A 20831-nucleotide genomic window follows, 5' to 3' on the forward strand; every position below is an offset into this window, starting at 1 on the left:
CCTACCGTGATTTTGATTTTGCTTATCTGAAATCTTTTGTGCCACTTCAGTCCCTGCACCCCTTCATGATTTGCTTTTCTGAAACCTCACAAACAAACGTAGGCATATCACACAAAACACCAGGGGGGAAGCGGATCAACTCACCCGAGCCAACACCCCTGCTAAGTGCTGACCCTCCCAGATCATCTCCAATCTGTATACATTTGCTTTTTTTATGCCCTCCTCCGTAAACGAGACTCGCCTGCAGTTGGTGCCTCTGCGTTGAGTCACTACTATGTGGGGCTGGATCCACATGACAGGGACTCAACTGCAGAGGATCTGCTTCCGGGTAGTGGTTAGTTTTGTTGTAAACCAACCGAGCCTTGCGTCTCCTTAAATAGGCACATGGTCCACTGGACAGGGGGAAAGATGGAGGAAATGCACTTGTATTTTTTTTTCTTCTGGCAGATACATTTTTGTTATTTCACAGCACTATGTAAAAAAAGACACGGAAGGCGGTCTTAATTGGGCTCTCTATTTATTTGTCATCTTTACATGTGCGCCAACAAAAAATAGTGAAGACCTATTTCAAACACACTATGGGATGCTGCTGAAGCAAACGCCCAATCCCACTCTGTTCCCACCCGATAACGGGGGAGCGTACATAGAAAAAAAAAGAACCGGACTAGGTGCACGAAGCGGGAGGGGTCTCAAAAAAAAAATCTGTTAGTTACTACTGGCCACTAGATTTAGAATCAACGGCTACAAAGAAAGTGATTGAGGGATAGTTAATTCTCAAACGATTGTTTTCACCGTACATTTTCCATCTTACCGTTATGTTTTCGCAAACTAGCTGTGGTAATTTTCCCAGGCACGACACTCAGATAAAAAAACACAGCAGAGTATGGAGTGCAACTAGTTATCTGCAATTGAAAGTTTGAAACTCGAAAGGGAAATTATAAGCGAACACACTCAACAAATAGGTACCAAACTGTGTCCCCTCACATGGATTTACACAAGGTACGTCTTCACGGTCTCACCGGGCACACACCAGTTGACCCCCTGGTGAAAGGGTGAGCTCAAAGAAGCTCTCAGAATGACCCATGCTCACTTCGTTTGATATCAAAGGGGGACCTTGTTTGAGATCAAAGCGAATTGGCAGATAATGTGTTCAACCAAGCATTCAACATTTGTTTGACACAAAAGAGAAGCGAGAATCACTTCAGATCTTCAGCAGTCAGCCATGTACAACTTGACGCAACAATGGGCAACAAAAAAAAAACTGCAGCTTCAGGCCGACTGCCCAAGATTACCATGAACAACGAGGCATAAGACATGAAAGGATTGCCAGGACCAAAATATTATATTATCTTACCACAAACGTTACAACCATTTGCAATATACAGACGCAAACAAACCCGAGTTTCCAGCACTTACATATCCAGTGGCATGGACAGGAAACATACCTCTCAACCCCAATGTACAACGCAATCAAGTTCGCATATGAAAAATACTAGATCAAACATAGAGGAAGTGTCGTGTATCGGCAAGTCTGTGCTATGCGGATAATTTCTTGCAACCACACATTGAATGAAGATTCAATCTCTCCAAAACTTGAACAAACAACTCATGCGGAAGTTTTCTTCAGAGCTCTATCCAGCCTCACATTGAAGGGAGTCGAGTGCCACTTCACCCTTTTATCCTGCAACAATCCACCAAAGGACAAGTACATCACAAAAGTGTCCCAGTCATCCTGGAAGTGTATGACTTGACATGTTTAGCATACCTCTCTGTACTTGCTTGTTGTATTGGGGATTCCATTAGTTCCTGAGTCAGATCTAGAAGAGCAATACCCATTGTCCTGGTCTGTGCATTGCCAGTAACTTCCGATTGTACCCAAGATAGGAGCCCCCTCAGAGTCATTTCTTGGAGACCTTCGTGGAGATGATGCAGATGATGGTTGCTTGAGGTCATCAACAGTCAGAGCACCCAGGACAGGCCTTTCCGCTCGGCTTACTGAGGAGATGGAACAAGGCGATTTGCTGCTCTGCCCCTTGCCCGCTGTTGAGTTTTCAGAAGAATTTAACCAAGTAGAGAGGCTTGCGTCCACAGAAACTTCTTTTTTGCCAGATATGCTAGGGCTCATCCTTGTCTGGCTTACACCTACATTTGGCACTAGGTTTACATTCTCCTTGTCCAACTTTTTACCTGGTACAGCTTGGGTCTTCTGACTCTTAACTTCCTTCCATTGTGACAGATTCTGAACTGGGTTCAGCACGGGATGAACATACTGGCTTCTATCACGGAGATTATTTCTCATAATTAGAGGGCTTTCTGCATCTACAGAGGTACCACTGCTCTTGGGTGCAGGACTGCTAACTTCTTGGTCATTCTGCTGATCATTAGACACTGACAGTGAGAATAGAGACTCACGAGACTCCTGCTTGTTCTCTTCAGTTATCAGTTCCTCATCATCAACCAAATCAATCTTGCAGTCCATAAAATCCTCCTCTTCTTCATCACCATTATCACTGTATACATCATCTTCAGCATACTCGTCTTCCACGTCATCATCGCTGTCAGAGCAATTTCGATAACGGTGATTCTCTGGGAGCACAACAGTCTTCTGCACGTGTTTTTCATCTTCCTCTGGTTGTTCCTCCTCTTGATGAGGCAGTAGCGCATTTTCATATGTTGTGACATTCATGTCAAATGTTACTTTCTTCTTGCCACTGCTCCGACTTCCATGTTCACTCACCTCCCTACACGTCATGAAAGATAGTGTGGCTTATTAATAGTCATGAAAGATGCATGATAAATCATATTAAAAATACAGTAGCTCCTTCATATACCTAAGCTCTGAATCAGAAGTGGAAACAACTGCTGCCACAATAGGTGAACACTCCACTGAATCCTGTGGAGAAACAATTGCTGCCACAACAGGAGAACATTTCACAGGGGAGAGCGCTTGCTTCTCCATCAGCAAAGAGCGCACAGGTGACGCCTTTTGCTCAATCAACTCCCTGCAAACAAATCAAAGTAAGAAGCACTGCAGCGCAAGCAAATTACTCCAAAATCTGGAAAGCACAATCATTAAGGCATTGGCATCTGTGGGCAGGCAGTTGGCTCCAGGAAGTGGAACCCATGGGCGGCAGCGAGCGTCGACAGCATGAAGGTTGCGAGTTGCACCTGAATCAACGAATAGCACAGCTCTAGTTCTTCTCTATAGCATTTTAGCAAAAATCAGGAAACAGTTGCATAAGGCATTGGCATCTGTAGGCAGGCAGTTGATTGCCAAGCATTGGTACCCATGGGCAGCAGCGATTGCTGACAGCATGCGGCTTGTATCCATGAAATGTCAGCTCTAGTTCATCCCAATGGAATTCTAACAGGCGCTCGAGCCGCAGCTCTCTCCCTCCCAGACATGAAACCCGCACGAGCTAGCACGCATACAGATATGAAACCCGCAGCTCTAGTTCACTCGCACGAGCTAGCACGCATACAGATATGAACACGAGAGAACAGGAAGCAGAGCGACGGAGCTCATACGCACCTCAGCTCCTTGCCGGAGCTTGCGTCGGTGACCGCCTCATCCGCGACTGCCACAGCCGAAAGCGGCGAGGAAGCCGGCAGCGACGCCTCCTCCGCCACCTCGTCCGGCACCTCCACGACCTCCGCCAGCGTCGAGCGCTTCGCCCCACGCAACGGCGGCGACACCTCCTTCACCACCACGTCTGCCGCCACCGCCGCCGCCTCATCCGGGACCCCCACGGCCGCCGCAAGTGTCGAGGGCTTCGCCCCGCGCAACGGCGGGGACGCCTCCTTCACCACCACATCCGCCGCCACCGCCGCCGACGCCTCGCGGACCACAGCAACCTGCGCGACGAAAAAAAAAAACAAGCCGAATCAGAAACCCCGCCGCCCCCACGCACAGCCACGGCGCAGGACCGGGCGCCCCAAGTCGGTCAGAGCCCTCACATGAATCGACCGCGGCGGGGACCTCGCCGGCGACTGCCTCCGCGACTTCCGGCGGCGGCGGCGCCGGTCGCCATCGCCGCCGAAGCAGGCGAGGAAGCAGCCCATGGATCCGGAGTCTGGGGGTGCGGGCAGGAGGAGGATTTGATTTCGGGGGGATTTGAAGAGGGGGATGTTTTGGCGTCGCTGCTTGGCTTTGGATTCGTGGGGAATCTGACCGTTGGCCGCGCGGGGTTGTGGGGGTTCGTGGGGATCGATCAGCCGTTTGAATTAGCGAGCGGTGAGTCGGGCCCAGTTGTCCCGCGCGGATAATGGTCTAGGGTTTCATTTTGTGGGCGCCATTTCAAATTTCTAAGCTGGAATTTGCGAGGTTTTTCCGGAGGCATTGCGAATTTTCGGCTTGAAAGTTTGGGCTCGTGGCGCACCTGCAGTTCCCGCCCAAGCCCCGCCCGACCCCACGATGCCTCCGGCTCACGGCGTCACGCGTGACGCGCCCGGCGAGGCCGCGACGCTGACGCCACGCCACCACCCGTCGATAGACCAGCCCCCCGCCTCGTCGACCCCGGTCGTCGCCACCACTCTCCCCTCCATTCGACCATTCGTCATGCTCCGGCGTCACAGGGCAGGAATCGGGCGAATCGTCCCCGGGCCAAGTACCGGAAGCTGAAGCGGAGGCGACCTGGTGCGGCCGTGCGGGGAGGCGGAACTGACTGCGCTGTTACTGTTCTACTTCGCCCGACATTGTTGGCCAAGGTAAATTCCCCATTCTGCTGGTTGCCAAGGACGAATTGCTTGTTCGGGTTTGGAATGCATAGAAATCGAAAGTTCTATTTCCGATGCCTGCATAACATTTCTGGTTAGGAACTTGTGTGAGGTGTGTGGCAGGCTGGCAGCGGGTTTGAATTAGGTACTCCTACTCTTTTAGAGAGTGTCGCTGGAGGTATCCGAACATCTTGTTTCGATTCCATGGGCCTGATTTTGGCCCCAGTCTTAGGATGACTGGTTGTGGAAGTGGGCATGCTGGCTTTGGCAGACACTACACAGTATGATGTTTGTTTCCTTTTGTGCGTTTGAACACCACTGGTACATGATTGATACTTTACTAGCGAACCTTGATACTGCATAAAAGTTCAGAGTATGTATATCGTACAACCGAGTACTTTGCTCTTGACATTGAGTTTGGAGTTCAGTCCCTTATTCATTCTTCCCTTTAGGAGATTACAGTGTAAGCCCTGTTTGATGAGGCTAGCAGGCCAATAAGCATAAGTGACGCTCCTACAGAAACTTAATTTTGCACCATAGTTGATTAACCTTCAGCATTTAGATGTGTCTGCCAGGATTCAGAAGAATCAACCTTTCGTCAGAGGAACAAATCCATGCTTAATAGCTGCCGACCAAGTCTTCTCGATGTCCATCATATCATCCCCGCACTCGTGCATGTCCCAACCTTCAAGAGCGTGCAGTATTCCAGCAATGCGCCAAGCACTCATGACCCTCCTTGGCAGCCAATTCTGTGCATACAGCCAGTTGTGTCATGCATGCTCATGTGGATTGCATTATCTATTTTAGGCTTTGGAAAGTTGTTCGTATAGATGATGCGATCCCATTTTTGCTTAGCTTAAATGAATTTATATTAATAGGTTACTGAAACCACTATTATTACCTCACATGTGTGAACATTCTCCATTGTCGCTGGTATCTTCATTGCGGGAGTACTCAGGTAAGTGCAATCCTTGCGAATCTTCTTAAGTGGGAACTGTGATGTAGGAACAAACGTAGTTCCTTTTGGTGCCCTCTGTTGCTGTTTATCATCTATGTAATCTCCTATCCAGATCTGTCGAAATGGAAGTTCAGTCAATAGTATATTCTGCTTGCTAGAGTGTTTGTTCCTTTAGTTCTATTATTATATCGTAGTAAGATTTTTCCTAGTAGTTTTCTTGTCATCTGGTAGTAGATATTGCCAAAATCCTCTAGAACTAAAGTGATACAGGTTTAGTACATAGATGCAAAGTAGAATACTTTAACGGAGTGTCAATGATTGTAGTTAGGTCTACAGTGCAGTATGCACTGTCCTCTCATGCCCCTACTAGCGAGACCCCTTTACGATACTCACACTATGGCACCTCCTGAGGATTTTTGTTTTTCCATCCCTCTATTTATCTTTTACCTGAGGTATGTCTTTATTGGAGAATTTTAGGTAGACTGTTGTACCCACTGGAAGTCGTGACTTGAGCATGTCATATTCCTTCTTTTGATTCATGATTACCTGCACAGAATTATGTTGGTGAATTGCTTTGGAAAATTAAAAAAGACCATATTGTAGTAACAACATCCTATTAGACAAATGGACTGGCAGAATGACAGATGTACCTGGACGCCTTTCTCACATAAGGCCATAGCTGTTGCGTGGGCTACCTTGGAAGTACTTCCTGAAAGAAAAACTTTCTTTGTACCTAAAGGGATGCTCTTGAGCACCACTGCAGTTGCTAAGCCACTTCCATCAACAAGTCGCACTCTTAGTTTTGGATATTTTTGTATAAATAGTTCGCCGCTTCTATTAAGTGGCTTTGCCTGGAAAACCAAATATAGTGTTAAAGTTATTTTTTTTACTGATCATTTTAATACTTTGGATGAAAGCAACATAAATAATTGACTGAACTTCTTATGAGCAACCTGTGTGTAGTGTGCACCAATTTGTGCAATACTCTGGCTTCTTTGATTCCAGTAAAACATGAAATGTATTCCTAAAAGTGTTTTGCTTATATGCTTTTGTGCATTTTCTTTATCACATTAGCAAGTATTTACATAATCTATAACTATGTAAGGCAAGTACGATTATCATGCCTGATTTAGCAGTCCTAGACTGAGCACTTTGACCCCCCTTTCATCAGCATCTAATATTGCCTTTTCGATCAAGCTGTTAATGGATTCTCTTTCCCAACTCATGCCATACTGTATGAAAGGAAACTGTTAGTAGACTGCAAATGATCAAGATGTTAGATCATAAAGCACCAAACAGAGTCAAAGTACTTGGAAGTTGTATCTTGGTATTGCCCATGTCTGCATCTTGAACTTCTTCATTTGGAGTCTCTCAATGACAAATGCGGAAGATCCATAAACCCATGCTAATACCATCGACAGCCACGCCACAGGCCATATCATCCAGCTATACCATACAGGATTGTCAGATGGTTTGGAGGCAATGGACGCAATCCCAATCCTCAGATGATAAGTCGATTGTAAGTTGGTCATATGTGTCAGGTGAACCAGATCTGGTGTTTCGTCTGTCACTTTCAGTGATTTCTCATACAGCTCGTCGCTTGACTTGTCCATGGTGTTGTACATGTAGTCGTAGAATGGCATGAACAATGAGTAGTTTGTGCGGAACTGGGTGTGATGGAGAGAGTGAAACCTGTAGGACAAAACAACAGTTGATTGGTGTGGTTCTGTTGAGCTATGACTACGAGGTATCATTGCCCCTCCCTTCCCTTCCCCCAAAAGAATAAAATAAAATAAATCATTATTCAAATGCGAATTCAAGGGATCCCAAATCTCATCACTTGGTACTGGTTGACAAGATTTGTAGCTTCATGTTAAAACGTTATACTTACGATGGAGTGTACATGAGATACTTCAGAGGAGGGAAGGCTTTGAAGATCCATTTTGGTACCAGCTCAAAATTGCAGTGCCCCATATTATTCATGAAGTCGATGTACGCAATGTACAAGACAACACCCAGAACAGAACCACATCCCATGAAAATGGGTGTTAATGTTGGGATTGAGAACAACATGAAATAAACCACATGTTCAGCAAATGGATGGATCACAGCTGTCAATCATAGTAAATTGTGTTAGAACGAAGGACAATTTGAATTCACTGCAAAATATAGCATTGCCATGCTTTCTGTAGCACAAAAACACTCATTGTGACTCCAAATTAAGTGATATATATTGCAGCAACAAGTGTAATATAGGCAAGGTTTAAGTAGATTGGCTGCTGGAAGGACCCAAGGACAAGTAACTACTCCACTGGTCATAATTGTACTTTAAAGTTTCACAGGACTGCCTTTGTAGTTCATACCCTTTTTTCCTTAGGTGTATTTATTCATTCAAATTATTATGCTCACAGCACAAAGTTGTTCTCATCAGTTTGACTGCTGTTGTGGATAAGTTGATAAAATGCAACTAATAAACTTCATATGGCCATCTTTATTCTTATTTAAACATCTTGGATTCCATGAGTAGTGCCACTCAAAGTAATAACGAGTTCGTGCAGGCACTATTTTTTACATTGTGCTAAACTTGGAGGATAATATGATGGAATCATTGTGGTAACTCAGATTGCTATTGCTGTTACTTACAGGTTATGGGTTCTGTGACGATGGAGGCATGGTGGTGTGAGTGGTAGCGAGAGTAGAGGAAATGGTGGTGCAGGGCCCGATGGAACCAGTAGTAGAGGAACTCGACAGGCCCCATGTGAAGAAGCACAGTGATGATAGCCCCGTCAGTTCTCCAGACCGGAAGGAGCCTGACATTGGGAATCATTGCATAGGCCAGATAGAACTCGAGCCCATTGAAGATGATCTGGTCATCCCTGTACAGAATGGTAGGCACTGTGTTAATATTGCAATACTGATCTGCATGCTGCCTAGTTAAGTTAGCCAATGCAACGATATCTTGGTAATATGATATGTGCGTGCATGTGACTTGACAAACAGTTTTTCATGATACTTACCAGGACCTCTCCCGATCCACCTGCTCGAACTCAATACTACGGTCAACGATCACATTCTTCCTGCGAGCCGTTTGATAGCGAGACAAGCTGATCCAGATTTGGTTGTGGATCATCCTTAGCAGCAGCGCTGGTAGCATGGTGATATATGCTGGGTCGAGGTCTCCCCACCCCTTGGTGGCCACCCTGTGGGCAGTGTGCAGCACCGCAGGCGCCAGGACCAGGTACTGTGCGTCAACAAACTTTATATCAGTTCTGATAGAATAAAGTGAATTGAATGCTTGTCTGTAAATGTGTTTCAGATCTTTTGGTCCTTCTGAAGTTATTGCTCCGTGTCAGTTCAACGTGGCTGTATTCAATTTTTCATGCAGTCATTGATATGTTTCGACTACTCTCCCGTGATTCAGACTTGATACAGTAAAAAGCTCGGGCTTCATCAGACTGATGTGAGCTGACTAATTTTTTGGATTTTAGCGGCAGGTCAGTACTCAGTACACAAGCAGCTAAAAGCTCTAGGATATGAACTCCTGCTTAGCATTTGTTTTCAGCTAAAGTCCAATGAACCTGGAACATTGGCAGAGGGTTTAATTTTTCCATGCACCTACTATTGGTGCATGTTATTACTCCACTGTGAAATTTGCCAGCAGTGATCTAAACCAGCATCCTGATAAGGTTGCATCATTTTTCTGAACCATTTTATGAAACTGACCATGCCTTACCGTGAAAAGGAACACTTAAACCAAAATCATGTCACAACTAATCTCAAAGAAACTCACACATAACACACAGGAATAAAAACCAGTAAGCTGGAAAATGCTTTTCTTATGCACCTATGCCCTGCTAGTTAGGATGAATGTACCACATTTGTTGGATGAACAACATGATTCTCTGATTGGTCACTGCGATTATCATCTTTTGCATCACTGCCAATTATGTGCGCACCCTCCATTTCTAGCTCTACTTTAATACTTGATACAGTCATACAGAATCTCGACTTTTTTAAAAAAAACAAACCAGGCAGGAGAGCTGCCGATTGTATTAAAAAGTAGATGAAGCTCAGATTGAGCAAAACAACAAATGGAAAAACAACAACTATAAACTGAACACCAATACCAGCCAACTAAACTCAACTCACGACTGAAGAAAAGTGGAACACCACATAGCTAAACTTCTAAATCATAGGGCAATTGTCAACCAGTTTATTTTATTTTCTTTAATTTCTCTATTGGCTTATCTCCTTGATCATTGTGGCCATATCATTAGCTTTAGAACAGAAACACTATTTCCCCATGTCCAAATTATAAACCCAAAACAGTCAAATATCTGAAAGAGAAACGGTGAAGGGATGACAGCATGGATATGTCAGCAACTTTGCATACCTTGAAGTTGCCCATCCATTGCCATGGCCATTCGGTCAAAGGGCCTGGCCGTGTTGCCATGGTGATGGGAAGGGGACCTTCCTTCTTCCTGGGATAAACAGCTCCCTCCGACCCTCTCTGAGCTAGCTCTGCTAACTTGGTAAGCGCTTCAAGCTCCCTTCGCATTTTATATGCATGGACAGTTGGACATTGCGAGAAACACCTCCATAGGTATATGTATTCCGAAACCCCTAAGACTCTTCTATTCTTCAATTTTTTGTCAATGACCTTGTGAAAAAATTATGATAAGGTTCTCACCTGAAAGGACATTGTTAGAGAAAAGTGTTAATACCTATTCACATGTTGGTTAACCACGTGTGATCTAAAAGAAAGTATTACCTTGATGTCTAGTATAGTATTAAGCCTCTCTTGGGCCATCTATTACCATGCAAACTGCCAAGTCATGAGCAAGTTATTAAATTATAATAGATAAATCAAAATTAGAATTGTAATTCAGTTTTGAGGAGGCTGAGGCTATCCTACAAAAGAAAATTGTGTAAGGGGTTTCCTAGAGATTTTTTCTGAGCCTGTCTTTCGTATAGAGTTGTTAGCTTTTAATTCATTATCTGTTCGTCGTTGGTTGCGCACATTTTGTATTGTGTGGGTTGCTTAATTGGTCGGCTATACTTGCATGTAAGCACTTATCTGTTGACTCTTTAGGCACAGCAACACTTGTTTTACTTGAATTATCCATGTATCATGTTGACTCTTTAGGCGTTGAGCCACTTAGAATGACGAAAACAATGCCACAATTCATTGTTGCTGCGTGGAAATAACAAAAGTGTTTCTACTGTGCATACGTCGGCAGGCTTTATGAAATGTTCTGCTACTATGCAGACTTTATGTTGCGAAAGGACTAGTTTAGCTTATGTACGAAATATCCAACCATCAATTTAGAAAATCTGACAACTGAAAAATTCGAAGTTGTCCGTCACTCTAAAAATCTCAGTCCATGGTGTGGGATAAGAGAAGCATTATTAGCAGACGCATGCGAAAAAATTAGGGAAACATGCCAGTTGCCAGCCATAATCTCTTGTATCTTTGCATTTGATTACTCATTGTGTATTACTATTACTATATCAGCATTTCAGCAGTACAAAACATGTGCAGTTCATACCTGTACAGTACTGTGTAACCACACCGTACCAGATATTCTTGCTTGCTGGTGAACCCTCTGGTTGGAGAATGCTTTCCGTCCCTATCACTCGGTTCGTGCCGTCCCTTTCTCTAGTACGTAATGCTGTAGAGAATAGTAAAACAAACGGTTGAAGAGAATGGAAAAAAAAACGAGTCATGTTGCCAAGAATTTCTGTAGGCCAGACCAAGGAGATCGGTCAAGTCAAAGTGTAGAAACTTATGGCCTTCGGGAGAAAAAAAACGATTGATGTATACGAATTCACAGTTTAACAGTTTGTCGATCGGCGTATGGAACAAGGCATTCGGTCACTTCCAGGAAAATGCACAGGTCAAACCATGCATGATAAGGTATTTAGTCTTGTGCGCCGATGGATGAGTTTATATTCAAAAGGTTAAACTCTCCGCGCTTGTTTTAGAGAAATAAACACTTCAAACAGAGCCAAGGAGGCGTATCTATTTTCTCATTGTGCATTTTGACTTCGTTTCAGGTATCCAGATTTCATAAAACTCAACGAAGTAAATACAGCTTCGTGCCTAACTTTTAATAGCATATATGTGTTCTTTTTGTTTGTTAGAGCGAAATCCAAAGCCCTTTTCATTAAGCAATCTTATAACAGAGAGAGAGAAAAATGCTTTTGTAGCTACATTACAGGCTCTTCTGCCAAATGCCCAAAAGAAAAAGGAAAGAGGAAAACATGGTCTGGATCAGACATGAAAGATCTTGCACCTATCACCTTCTGAAGGTACGTGTATCCGACTATCCGTATGGCAACACATCGAATTCGACGCCCGCTGCACTTCCCCGTCGAGCAGTTGTCAGTTGCCTCCTGCTCATCCGAAGAATGTCGTGCTCCGATCGGGGGTGGAAAAGCACAGCATTTGACCAGTTGTCTTTCATGCGCCACCGTCATTCTTCAACCGTGCTCTCCCTGGATTATAGTATTTCACTGCTCTGTTAGCTTGTGGTATCCGTGCTCCTTCCGGCGCGGTGGAAGCTTGGGCACGGCGAAGCACCGGCACTGCCGCCGGAGCCGGTCCAGGCCTCTCACCCTGATCCGCAGCCGCAGCCGCTTGATCTTGTCCAGGACGGCCCTGAAACCCTTCTGCAGCCTCTTGCTGGCCTTCGCGAAGCTGATCAGCCGCCTCTTGTTGTTCCTCCTCTTCTTCGCCACCGCTGCGAAATAACATGTCAGCACTCAGCAGATTCTTCATATCTGCTCATAGCTTCTCATATCAGCATATTAAAAAAGAACTTACTTTTCAAAAAAAATAAAAAAAAATATATCGGAAAGAAACATCAGGAGGCATGAAAGCGACAATACTAGCACCATGGCATGATGCCGTGCCGCTCCATTTCATGTGGTTGGCAAATGCACGTCTGGAAAAGGTTGCTATCAGTCGTGCCTTGCACAGATCAAGGAAAGTAGCGTGCACCTGCAAGTCTGCTCGCATGCATGGTTCTAGCTAGGATAGCAGCAATTACGCGGCCCTTTTCATGGGCGTCTGGGACTCGGGTGCATCACTGCCCGGCAGGTTAATAGGTTGGTTGCCGCACACACATTTTGCGTACCCCGGCGCGGCCGTACCCGCAATCAACACAGGCCAGCTTTCTGATCGAGTCCGTTCGCTGATCGCGTCAGCTCCGTTCAACCGTGCGCTAAAGGCCCCGTTTGTATCCGCTTATAAGCGGCTTATCGGTGGAAATAAGCAAGAATCCCGCCAAACGCTTTGCTTATTTCCACCGATTTCTCGCTTATGTGGTAAGCCGCTTCAACAATTTGAACTACGAGAAGCGAAAAGCGAGAAGCGAGAAAATCTTCGCTTAGATTATAATCTAAGCGTGGATCCCCCCCCCCCCCCCGCGAAAATTCCGTGCCAAGTTGCCTCGTCTTCCTGATCATCATCATCAGCAGCAGCAAGAAAAGAAATGCAATGCAATATACCTTGTGATTTCCTCTTGTCGTCGTTCCCTCGTAGCCTGGCGTCGTGGATCACCTCCGTCAGGGCCTCCAGCCGCTCCCGCATCCGGCTCTGGATGTGCCTCCGGGTGCACTGCACGCGCGCGCATCCACCAAAGCAGCAAGCTCTATCACTATCAGCAGCCATGGTGGGTGTTTGGGATTGGCGGAAGGATGGGCTCCGCTGACCTTGATGTGGTACTTGACGTAGGCCTGGAAGTTGAGCAGGATCCACGCGGTCTTGGCGGCCCGCTTCCCCCTCACGTGCCGCGACAGGACGCCTGCGTAGTGGGTGGCCCAGGGAATCATGGGCCGGGTCGGCAACTCGTCGGCATCAGACACGGCCCACGCGGCGCAAAATCTAAACCGTCAACACAAAACAAATCACCCACACGACGACCCTACCGAAGGACACGAAGCCGCCGTTGGTGGTGAGGCGGTGGACGTACTCGCCCCGCAGCTCCGGCGGCGGGATCGGGGACCAGCTGCACTCAGGCGCCCTCGCGAAGGAGCTCCCGAGCTCCCGCAGCTCCTGGAAGAAGGAGGTCGCGATGGCCAGGTCCGTGTCGTCCCTGAACCGCATCGGGAAGACCGCGTTTATCCTCTCGGCCTGCGGGGGCAAGAAGAAATTAAACACGTTGTTGTTTGCGCTTCCTTTGATCTTCTAATCTCAAGAACACTTTTGTTTAGAAATTTGCATGAAAGAAGAAGAATACCGTCTTGCTGACGAAGAAGGGATCCCTTTGGTTGTAGACGAGCCTCATCGTGCCGGACGGGCCCAGGCTCCCCAGCATGTCCCTGAGCTGCGAGCTCAGCACCACGGATTGCAGCAGCGACACCTGGTTAATGGCCTTCACGCGATCTTTGCATGGAACGACGACAGTGCGAACGATTATGGTTGGGGCCAACGGCCAAATGTGTTTCCTGCAACCGAAGGATACTGCAAGGGAGTGTTCGATTGCTCGTACCTTTTGGTCGGTTCAGGCCGGAGAAGTTCAGTTTCAGCGTCAGGACGTATCCTTCTCTGGGCGGCTCGACGACCTCCGCGAACCTGTGATACGCCTTCCTCGTCTCCTGCAGTGTGGCCTCGGGCAGGCCGCTGGAGGAGGACGAAGCTTCGTGGGAAAGAGATGGCGTTGCAATCGACAGGTACACGTTCTCAGGATCTGAAGCTGAAGCCTGCAACGTTTTGCAAGATGTGTGATCACTCTTTGTGTCTTCCATGTATCTTCCGCGCTGCCCTGCTAAGGTGTTTGGGAATGGTGTTACCTCCACATGGTACCGGATTGAGCCAAACTCGAAGAAGGTGTGATCGACAGGCATTGGTCTCTCAGCACTGCAACAAGAAGACATGGAACAGTTTGTAGTCGAGGATAATGTCTGGATGAATGTAGGAGCAGCACAGCTCTAGAAGTGATGTTGTATCAAACTCGTTAGAACAACTAATTCCCTTTTGGATTGCGTTAGCAGGGCATCAAGGTCCAGGGAGTTCAAAAAAAATTACCTATCGCCATGTTAAAATATTACTGTATTTACACCCTTTATTAAGTGAATACAAAGTGCAGAATCATCATGGCCAGAAAGAACTCGGTTACCCATCACATATGAACTTTCGGTTTTTACAGGCAAATTACAGGAGTACCAAACTGCAACTTACCTCTGCATTCTCGTCAGGATTTCGACCAGCGCCCGCGAGCCGCTGCTGAAGAACGCCATGTTGCTGGCACCGTCCCCGCCCAGCACCCAGGTTGTGGCTCCTTAAAAAGATCAAGTAAAAAGGGAAAGGAGAAGAGAGAGGTACAAGTGTTGCTTCGGTATCAGGATCATGGTCTGGTGGACGAAAAAACAAATTCAACAGACATCAGGGAGAGGACACTGGTGACTGCCTGACTGGTGAGACTAGAGGGCATGAAGGGGACCTCTCCTGGCTGTTGCTGGTGAGCTGCTTCTGAAGCAACCTCCTGAGCTCAGCCATCCCGTTTGCTTTGTTTCCAATGCACTCCACAATCATTTCAAGCTTTTCTCCTGTTGCTGAAGCAGTGGATGACTAGCTCCGCAGCCGAATAGGGAAATCGACCGGTGCCTGAGCGTTGGATCTAAAACAGATAGTGCATATGATATCCACCTGGTAATCTTTTTGCCCCCAAATTCAAGAAGAAAGTTGGAGTAAAGCCAACCTACCAAGTCCATCTTTTTTGTTTGAAAAGAAAAATCAGACCGACTGCACCTATCAGTAGGTGAAACATGTGAATGACATCACCGACAGTAACACTGCCTGAGGTACACAAGTTTATTCCAAATGAATTGCGCTCATGTTACAACATCTGAACTCTGAAGATATTTTGGATCAACAAGACAACATGTCAATCTCATCCTAATATCCTTTTTTAAAGGGAAAAAAAGCAAAAACTACATTCCTATATCTGAAACTAGGTACAGTGTCACACCGTCAACTGCAGGGTGCAAGATGCAATAGAATCCAGAAGCCATGTGTGAGGAATAGCTCTGCAGCCAACTGCCGCTGCCGATTCTTGAGCCTCAGCTTCTCTCTTCTTGATGATCTCATTAAGGGCGTCTAGATTGCTTCCTTGTGGCGGCTCTACACTGTAGAGAATTAAGGATGTACTAGAAAGCTCGGTCTTCTCCAAAATCGACCCCCCTGCTGCAGTAATCAAATCTTCAAGGCTAACCTTGTATGCTGGCATGAAATGGCCACTGAAATAGAAGGTTAACCCGGCAAACAGACTTGGTGCCTACAGAACAAGAAATATGCAATCAGTATACCAAAAAGACTGCCACTACGAAGTAATAGTTTGTCTTATTTATTCCCAGAATTTATTTGCAAACCTGTTGCATCGCTCGAAGTCTTCCTGTGCGAGGGCCATCAAAAGAGCCATGAACATCACACCTGACTTCATAGGGCTCTTCTGGGATTAGTTCTCTAGCCTCAATACAGGCTCTCAACCCTGAATACCACATGCAAATTTGCATAAGAATAACTCCTTTAAGGACAAAGCAATCTTAGCAGAAGAAAAAAAAAAGTAGATGCAAGCAATTTACTAAGCTCAAGTGCTGCACCACTAGGTGACAGCACTTAGTCAAACTATCTTATCTAACTTGCAATGGCCCCAAATCACAATGTTGGACCCCCAAAAGGCATAATTTGGTTAGCCGCAAGTATATTTACTGATCTTCAGAGAAAATGTACTCACAATTTACATTGAGAACCCATTTCCCCGCTAAAATAGCCATTAGAACCTTGAGTGTCCTAGCACATGCCCCACGTTCATCTGTATTAGCAATCACATGAGTCACATTCGAGCTCCAACTGTTAGTTACTGTAATCCCAGTTTGATGCTCAAATTGATCCAAGAGTTCCTGTGAAATTATGAATATTTCAGGGTATATTACATATTTGAATAAGTTACAAAGTACCTAAGTTATGAAGATCATATAAAAAACAATTACCCTCTCACGGCCATTGAGGGCGGATCCACATATCACCCGCTCACTAGTCAGAACAGGTGAGGTGATCCAATGTTCATCCATTTGCATTGGAGAAGGTGAATTCAGATCATCAATGTCAGAAGATGGTCTAGCAAATCAGGAGAAAAGGGGTCATCAGAAGTCAGGTACAGCAAAATGCAGAGAGAATAGTAGTAGGGGCTCGCCCCTCCTGTTCCTCTCAAAAAAAATGCAGAGAATAGCAGGCACGATGGACATACTGTAGTAGCTTGGCCTTCTTTTTTGACTTTGATCTCTCACAAGGCAACTTTTTTGATGAATGAGTAGGACACAGCATAACAAAGTTTTCCTGGAGCAACTCGCATTTGTTCAGTGATAAAATTGACTAAATATTTAACAAAAAAAAAGGTAAGCATTTTCACTGAATAAATAATGGACAATGTAGATTTAAGGAACATGACTTACTTCATCCCATCTGCAGCCTTTGATCTTGTGGGCACATGGGACATGAAAGCTCTTGCGGCAGCTCTTAACAAGGCAACCAAGTGCTGCACCTTTCAAGCCACAAACACTGCACTTGATCTTAGAAGCACGGGCCAACTCAGGCTCCAAGTTGTTCGCGATCTCACCAGTAAAGAATGCTTGGGGAGCCCTGTATTGATATCATAATTTAGTACGGTAAATAATTTTATTAAGGAAATGGTACAGTAAATGCTCACTACACAGATACGGAATGCAAGCCAGAAAACAAGCTTTGCAACTAAAAATAATCAGAAAAATACAAACTTTCTGTTTCAGAAAAAATTATCATGGAATATGCCTGGAACATACCATTCAATGCATTTCTCATGGACATGCTGAACATTTGATTTCCAAGCTTGGTCAGCCTCTAATGGCTCCCCATGTAGATAATGTGACAAAGGTCCAGTACACTGTATTTTACAATTTGCATTAGATTCTTCAAGTATACAAGAAAACAGCAACAGGTCATACATCCTAAATACTAGTGGACAAGATTTAACCATTGTTTAAGTTCTGCAAGACCAACCTCAGTGACTTGGGAAGAATGACAAAATTCACATTTCCAATCACCGGTTGTTTGTCCTGTATTTATGTTCAAGAACACATTATTAGTAACTTGCATTTCCAAATATTCAGAAAGGAGACCAGGTTGGAAATGACTTACTTTGAACCTGATCATTTGGTTTTTGCTTCTTCAATTCTCTGGTATGGTCATCCATTACATTTGCCTCTCTTTTCAGTGCAGTTTGAGGAGGTGATCTGCTTGTTATCTGACATAATAGCACACATTTAAGATTGAGTCTACAGAAAATATTTCCAAACAACTTTTCAAATGGAAAAAGAATAAAATAGATTGTCAGGATAGAATAGAATTTTACCAGTTCCCCTTCAAGATCATAGCTGTCACAGTCCAAATCCCCAGGACCATCAGAAGATTGTGACCCAGAATGCCCCTTTTGTACAAGGACAGTTGTTGCAACAGCTGCATCAGCAGCTTTGTTCTCAAATGCAGGATCTCTTGTTTGAATACCATCCATGTTCCCAAATTCAGGGCCGGTTGATTGGTTATATACTAACTTCGAAGCAACTGGGCTGAAAGTTTTCATGTCAGATTTCTCTACCCCACTTCTGTTCCCCGATTCTGGTGTTCCATGAGACGCTGTCTTTGCAACTGAACAAAGAGAAGATTTTGCCACACAAATAAGCCTTTACACTGACAGCCCACTAGTTATTAACAATGTCTAAAAGCCATACTCTGCAAACATGGAATGGGAGAAGAATGTACCAGGAATGTGAACTTGAGCATCCTGCTCTTGAACCATGGTGCTGACTGTGGAGCTTAGGCTCCTGTGAATGCTCACTATCGCCTCAAGGTGAGAAGCTGGCCTTAAATCTGCAAATAGTGCTGAGATCAAATAAAGAATCGAGGCCTCAGTCAGATCTCAGAAACAATTCAGCGAGCCATGATGTACCTTGAGAATGATAGGCTGATTTGCAAATGGCGCAGCTATAGCCATTAGAAGTCGGCGTGGTGGCACACTTGCTGAAAGGATCCGAAAAACTTGTCAATCGTCACAACTCGCAAAGCAAGACGAAGGTCAGCTGGATGCCGCGTCTGAAAAAAAAATACCTGCAGGATGTGTGGTGGCACGGTAGCGTTGTGGGCGCGCAGAGCAACTTCAGGCTGCCAAAACAAAGGTTTTCCGCATCAGACGACCGAGAAGTTTCAGTAAACAAATTCAATCTCTTGTCGTGTTATACAGAAAGACTTGGAGCACAGCATTTTGCCCGGATCTTGTGGGATCTTGAACAATAAAAATGACACCTTGAACATTCAGCAAAGGGGAAAAGGAATTCGACCTATCTGTCGTACGCGATGAAGCCGCATCTAGAAGCAAAGCAAAGAAAAAGGGGAGGAGGAAGGAACGGATCGACCCACCAGACGGGGCAGGTGAGCTCCAGCTCCATCTTCTGCAGGTTGAGCACCAGCGGGTTCAGGAACCTCCTCAGGCTCTCCATCCTCTCCGGTCACGAGACGAGTCGACCAAGCCTCTCCCGCCGGAATCGCCCTCGGAAAGGGCTATGGCCGCAAAGGACAGAGAGGCGGAGAGGGACACAGATGCGGTGCCGAGGAGAGACTGCCACTGGGAAGCTTGAGCTCTGGCGCCAGGTAAATACGCGGGGAGAGGGCGGCGAATCGGGGTCTCGGAACTGGAGGGAAGGGAAATGGAAATGGCGGGCGGTGGAAAATGTTTGGGTGGGGGGGGGGGGGGGGGGGGGGGGGGGGGGGGGGTGTTGGCCGCGGTCTCTGAACCGGGCGCCATCCGCGCGGGAGGCGGGAGATTTTCGAGCGGCGGGGAGGGGGAGGGGGTTTTTTGCCCATTTTTGGGAGGGGGCAGGGGAGGGACTGGTTATTTCGAGCGCCCCGCTCCCGCGCGCGCGAGGGGCAGGCGTCCCGGGCCCGCTCTCCCGGCGGCTGGCCGGGGTGCGCCCGCTAGACCTAGAAATTCTAGAAGAAGGCGGGGTGGGCTGGGCTGCAACTATGCAAGGGACGACGACGGACGGTGTTTGTTGGATCGGACCGTGCGTGCGGGCTTTGCGGACGGTATGAGCCCACCACTTTGACCCCTCCCTCGTCGTGTGCAGGCACGGAAATCCTATCCATCTTAAGTAAGGCGGACAAAGGTAACTTTCATTATTTAAGATTCGTGCAACGAATGAGGTCCGTCAGATCTGCATCAAATCAAAACCCTAGCTCCACTCCTCTCTCCTCCCCTGCCTGCGGCGCCACCCCTGCGCGGTACTCGCCACCACCGCGCTGTCGCCGACCGGCGCCCTCCTAACGCCACCGCCGAAGCTGGGGAAGAAGGTTGAAAAAATGTTGGATCAACTTTTCTTTGAAAAATGTTAATGCAACTTTTTTCTTTTTCTAAAGAAACGTTTGGGTCAACTTTTTTTTAATAAATATTGGTTCAAATTTTTCAAATAAATGTTGGTTCAACTTTTTTTCAAGAAATGTTGATCCAACTTTTTTGAAAAATGCTGGTCCAACTTTTTTAAAAATGTTGATATTTTTTTTAAAAAAAATATTGACAACTTTTTTAAAAAAATGTTGGTAATATTTTTTCAGTTAAATAGACTTTTGATCTGCAGCGTGCTATAATGGGCTTGCTGAGTGCTTCGTGGGCTTTATAGTTTCATCCTTAACCATCTTCCGGTAGATGTACAGGAGCCCCGCGCAGGCAGCCTCAGCCTATTATGAAATCTGAAACGCCGGGGTCAACTTTGCAGCTTTTCTATGCCGATGCAGGCTCTCGTGCCTAACACCTTTTTACCGTGTGAAGGGAAAACTAGATCGGGAAAAACAGAAAAAGAGCCGAGTCGATTTGACAAGAGGCATCAAAACAAGTAGAAAAAAGTTTCAAGTTGCATAAAAAAATTGAAGTGAAAAATAGTGCTCCCAATCGAAAGCTTCGGGCTGCAGAAAGAGTTCTAGATTAAAAACGTTTAAAGAGTAAAAGGAAAGTAAGCGAGAAAAAAAAAGATTAGAGTTTGCACCAGTGGACCCCGGCATGGCCTCCTCTACCGGATGCAGCGGCACCAAACTGTCTGTTGAAGCTCTCCTTTTTCAGCAATCCACAAC

General features: G+C 45.9%; 4 protein-coding genes and 1 long non-coding RNA gene across 5 annotated transcripts; 1 reads left to right on the forward strand and 4 right to left on the reverse strand.

Annotated features, from left to right (window-relative positions):
* Window positions 1-1323: 1323 nt before the first annotated feature.
* Window positions 1324-4234, reverse strand: LOC117863267 (uncharacterized). Its single transcript, XM_034746904.2, has 5 exons — window positions 3958-4234; window positions 3533-3855; window positions 2832-3002; window positions 1766-2741; window positions 1324-1681 (listed from the first exon to the last, which is right to left on the reverse strand). The coding sequence occupies exons 1-5, from the start codon at window positions 4060-4062 to the stop codon at window positions 1607-1609; spliced, it is 1650 nt and encodes a 549-aa protein (XP_034602795.1). The 5' UTR covers window positions 4063-4234; the 3' UTR covers window positions 1324-1606.
* Window positions 4235-4383: 149 nt separating this feature from the next.
* Window positions 4384-9344, forward strand: LOC117863269 (uncharacterized). Its single transcript, XR_011898723.1, has 3 exons — window positions 4384-4707; window positions 8320-8562; window positions 8695-9344. It is a non-coding gene; the product is annotated as an uncharacterized lncRNA (long non-coding RNA).
* Window positions 5046-10222, reverse strand: LOC117863265 (very-long-chain aldehyde decarbonylase GL1-7). Its single transcript, XM_034746902.2, has 10 exons — window positions 10068-10222; window positions 8692-8915; window positions 8318-8550; window positions 7566-7785; window positions 6985-7366; window positions 6799-6906; window positions 6325-6525; window positions 6122-6220; window positions 5618-5788; window positions 5046-5465 (listed from the first exon to the last, which is right to left on the reverse strand). Exons 1-10 carry the CDS (start codon window positions 10125-10127, stop codon window positions 5304-5306), a joined length of 1860 nt encoding a protein of 619 aa, XP_034602793.1. The 5' UTR covers window positions 10128-10222; the 3' UTR covers window positions 5046-5303.
* A 1518-nt stretch (window positions 10223-11740) lies between these two features.
* On the reverse strand, window positions 11741-15187 carry LOC117863268 (actin-related protein 2/3 complex subunit 2B). The gene is made up of 8 exons (XM_034746905.2): window positions 14859-15187; window positions 14471-14537; window positions 14170-14380; window positions 13918-14063; window positions 13607-13811; window positions 13391-13482; window positions 13187-13295; window positions 11741-12417 (listed from the first exon to the last, which is right to left on the reverse strand). Exons 1-8 carry the CDS (start codon window positions 14915-14917, stop codon window positions 12188-12190), a joined length of 1119 nt encoding a protein of 372 aa, XP_034602796.1. The 5' UTR covers window positions 14918-15187; the 3' UTR covers window positions 11741-12187.
* A 265-nt stretch (window positions 15188-15452) lies between these two features.
* LOC117863266 (BRCA1-associated RING domain protein 1) lies at window positions 15453-19433 on the reverse strand. Its single transcript, XM_034746903.2, has 14 exons — window positions 19128-19433; window positions 18819-18872; window positions 18661-18731; window positions 18474-18581; window positions 18067-18359; window positions 17853-17958; window positions 17715-17770; window positions 17498-17598; window positions 17132-17318; window positions 16927-17015; window positions 16670-16796; window positions 16414-16579; window positions 16049-16167; window positions 15453-15954 (listed from the first exon to the last, which is right to left on the reverse strand). Exons 1-14 carry the CDS (start codon window positions 19205-19207, stop codon window positions 15643-15645), a joined length of 1869 nt encoding a protein of 622 aa, XP_034602794.1. The 5' UTR covers window positions 19208-19433; the 3' UTR covers window positions 15453-15642.
* Window positions 19434-20831: the final 1398 nt, after the last annotated feature.

Source organism: Setaria viridis, chromosome 7, assembly GCF_005286985.2.
Source record: "Setaria viridis chromosome 7, Setaria_viridis_v4.0, whole genome shotgun sequence".
Lineage (NCBI taxonomy): Eukaryota > Viridiplantae > Streptophyta > Magnoliopsida > Poales > Poaceae > Setaria > Setaria viridis.